The 2,856-nt window shown below is 37.2% G+C and overlaps 1 protein-coding gene across 1 annotated transcript; it reads left to right on the top strand.

The window, feature by feature from the left end:
- Window positions 1-296: 296 nt before the first annotated feature.
- On the top strand, window positions 297-1,256 carry LOC308410469 (olfactory receptor 6N2-like; the record flags this gene model as incomplete). Its single annotated transcript, XM_080903805.1, has 1 exon — window positions 297-1,256. The coding sequence occupies one exon, from the start codon at window positions 297-299 to the stop codon at window positions 1,254-1,256; it is 960 nt and encodes a 319-aa protein (XP_080759931.1).
- Window positions 1,257-2,856: the final 1,600 nt, after the last annotated feature.

Raw genomic sequence — 2,856 nt, 5'->3', positions numbered from 1 at the left:
TTTAAAAACAATGCATGGGCAAATTCAATGAATTGCACAGTGATATAAACATCAGATCAGATGTTTATAGGTCAGATTTCCTGAAGTTGTTTACATGTTAGTGGAGAACCTAATGAGTCCCATAGAGGATGGAAGATTTCTAATAAAACAAAGCCATATAGTCAGTCACTTACCTTCTTAGTGTAGTGCTGAAAATATATTATTCCAATACAGTAACAGTTGCATTTTCATTTGTTATTCTTGAATACCATTTATGTAATATAGTTCCATACTCAGTAACGTTTTTGTTTTTGTCAATGGATGTTGAATTAAATCTAACATTGGTAACTTTTGGTGGGTTTGCAGAATTGCACAAATACAGGTATCTTTATTTTGTAGTTATATCCACGTTATATATTCTGATTCTCTGCTTTAATTCCACTATAGTGTGCCTTATTTGGACTCACAAAAACCTTCACGAGCCAATGTACATTTTTATTGCAGCTTTGTTAATCAACTCTGTTCTTTACAGCATGATTATCTATCCAAAGCTCTTATCTGATGTTTTGTCTGAAAAACAGATGATATCATATCCACTCTGTCTTTTCCAAGGATTTTTATATTACACCTCAGCTGGGTCAGAGTTTTTACTGTTGGCAGCAATGGCATATGACAGGTATGTGTCTATATGTAAACCCCTGCAATATCCAGTTATTATGAATAGAATAACTATTTATGTATGTCTGATTTTAGCTTGGCTTATACCTGCTTTTGAAACCTCAGTGCTGGGTGTGTTGTATTCGAATGTCAAACTCTGTAGCTTTACCCTGACAGGAATTTTTTGTAACAATTCACTTTACAAGCTTCAGTGTGTGCCCTCGGTCGCAATATCTATATATGGTATGGTCACGTTGATAAACATTGCCCTTCTACCTTTGCTTTTCATACTTTTTACATACATCAGGATTATTAGAATATCATATCATTGTTGTAGAGAAGTGAGGAAAAAAGCTGTAAAGACATGTTTACCCCACCTGCTGGTGTTAATCAACTTTTCCTGTTTTATTTTCCTTGATATAATTATAGTTCGACTGGATTCTGATCTATCAAAAACTCTTCGTTTGACATTGACGTTTCAGTCAATTTTATTCCATCCTCTTTTAAATCCAATCATATATGGACTCAAAATGAATGAAATTTTCAAACATATCAAAATATTGTTGTCAAGTTTAATAACACTGGTATTACTGCCCTATTATCAAATGTATGGCATATAATTTTAAATTGTAATGCAAACTAGATAATGGAGTACCTTTTCTCTGATTTTACATACTAGACAGAGGAAAAGAGATCAAATTTATAGAAATGTCATGACATTTATGTAAATGTTCATTTCTGTTCTTCTATTAATGACAACAAAATGGTCATAAAAAACAAGACGAACAATTTCTTAAACTGTTTCTGGTAATGTTTAAATTCTAAACATCTCATATGCCTGCATTTCACATTTTCCCTTCTTTATTGTCATAGATTAGTATTTACTATTGTATATTCACATAAAAATAATTTAGTAGAATGAATCAATTAGTAGAAGTCTCTCTTTGATGCTGACAAGCATATGAATATTCATCACAGTGTCTTCTGTTTTAATAATAATAATAATGGATTGGATTTATATAGCGCTTTTCAAGGCACCCAAAGCGTATTACAATTCCACTATTCATTCACTCTCACATTCACACACTGGTGGAGGCAGCTACAGTTGTAGCCACAGCTGCCCTGGGGCAGACTGACAGAAGCGAGGCTGCCATATCGCGCCACCGGCCCCTCTGGCCAACACCAGTAGGGTAAAGTGTCTTGCCCAAGGACACAACGACCAGGACAGAGAGCCCAGGGATCGAACCGGCAACCTATCCTTACAGTTGCGCTTCCCAACCCCCTGAGCCACGGTCACCCTTAAATATTTTTTACTGTTTTCTCAGTTATATATATTTAAGGGCGACCATATATATATATATACACTCAACAAAAATATAAACGCAACACCTTTGTTACTGCTCCCATTCCCCATGGGATGGACGTAGAGACCTAAAATTCATTCCAGATACACAATATAACCATCCCTCCCAAACAGTGGTCACAAATCAGTCCAAATGTGTGGTAGTGGGCACATCTGCTATATTGAGATAATCCATCCCACCTCACAGGTGTGCCACATCAGGATGCTGATCTGACATCATGAGTAGTGCACAGGTGTACCTCAGACTGCCCACAACAAAAGGCCACCCTGGAATGTGCAGTTTTGTCTCACAGCAAAATGCCACAGATGCCACAAGCAATGAGGGAGCGTGCAATTGGCATGCTGACAGCAGGAATGTCAACCAGATCTGTCGCCCGTGCATTGAATGTTCATTTCTCAACCATAAGCCGTCTCCACAGGCGTTTCAGAGAATATGGCAGCACATCCAACCGGCCTCACAACCGCAGACCTCGTGTAACCACACCAGCCCAGGACCTCCACATCCAGCAGGTTCACCTCCAAGATCGTCTGAGACCAGCCACCCAGACAGCTGCTGGAACAATTGGTTTGCACAACCAAACAATTTCTGCACAAACTGTCAGAAACCGTCTCAGGGACGCTCAACCGCATGCCCGTCGTCCTCATATATATAACTGTTTTCTCAGTTATATATATTTATGCAGCTAAATAAGGTAATTAAAATTAGCATGACCAATTGTAAAATCACCTCCATCAACTACATGAAGTTTACAATACTTAAAAAAAATAGGTTTTTTTAAATGAAAATTCTTTTGAACTTTCCATAACTCATTATTTATAAACGTAATATAGTTAAAAACCTTAACAAAGCATAAATG

This window comes from Rhamphochromis sp. 'chilingali' (genome assembly GCF_963969265.1).
Source record: "Rhamphochromis sp. 'chilingali' genome assembly, chromosome: 14".
NCBI classification, from domain to species: Eukaryota; Metazoa; Chordata; class Actinopteri; order Cichliformes; family Cichlidae; genus Rhamphochromis; species Rhamphochromis sp. 'chilingali'.
This window is presented reverse-complemented; position numbering and strand designations above follow the sequence as displayed.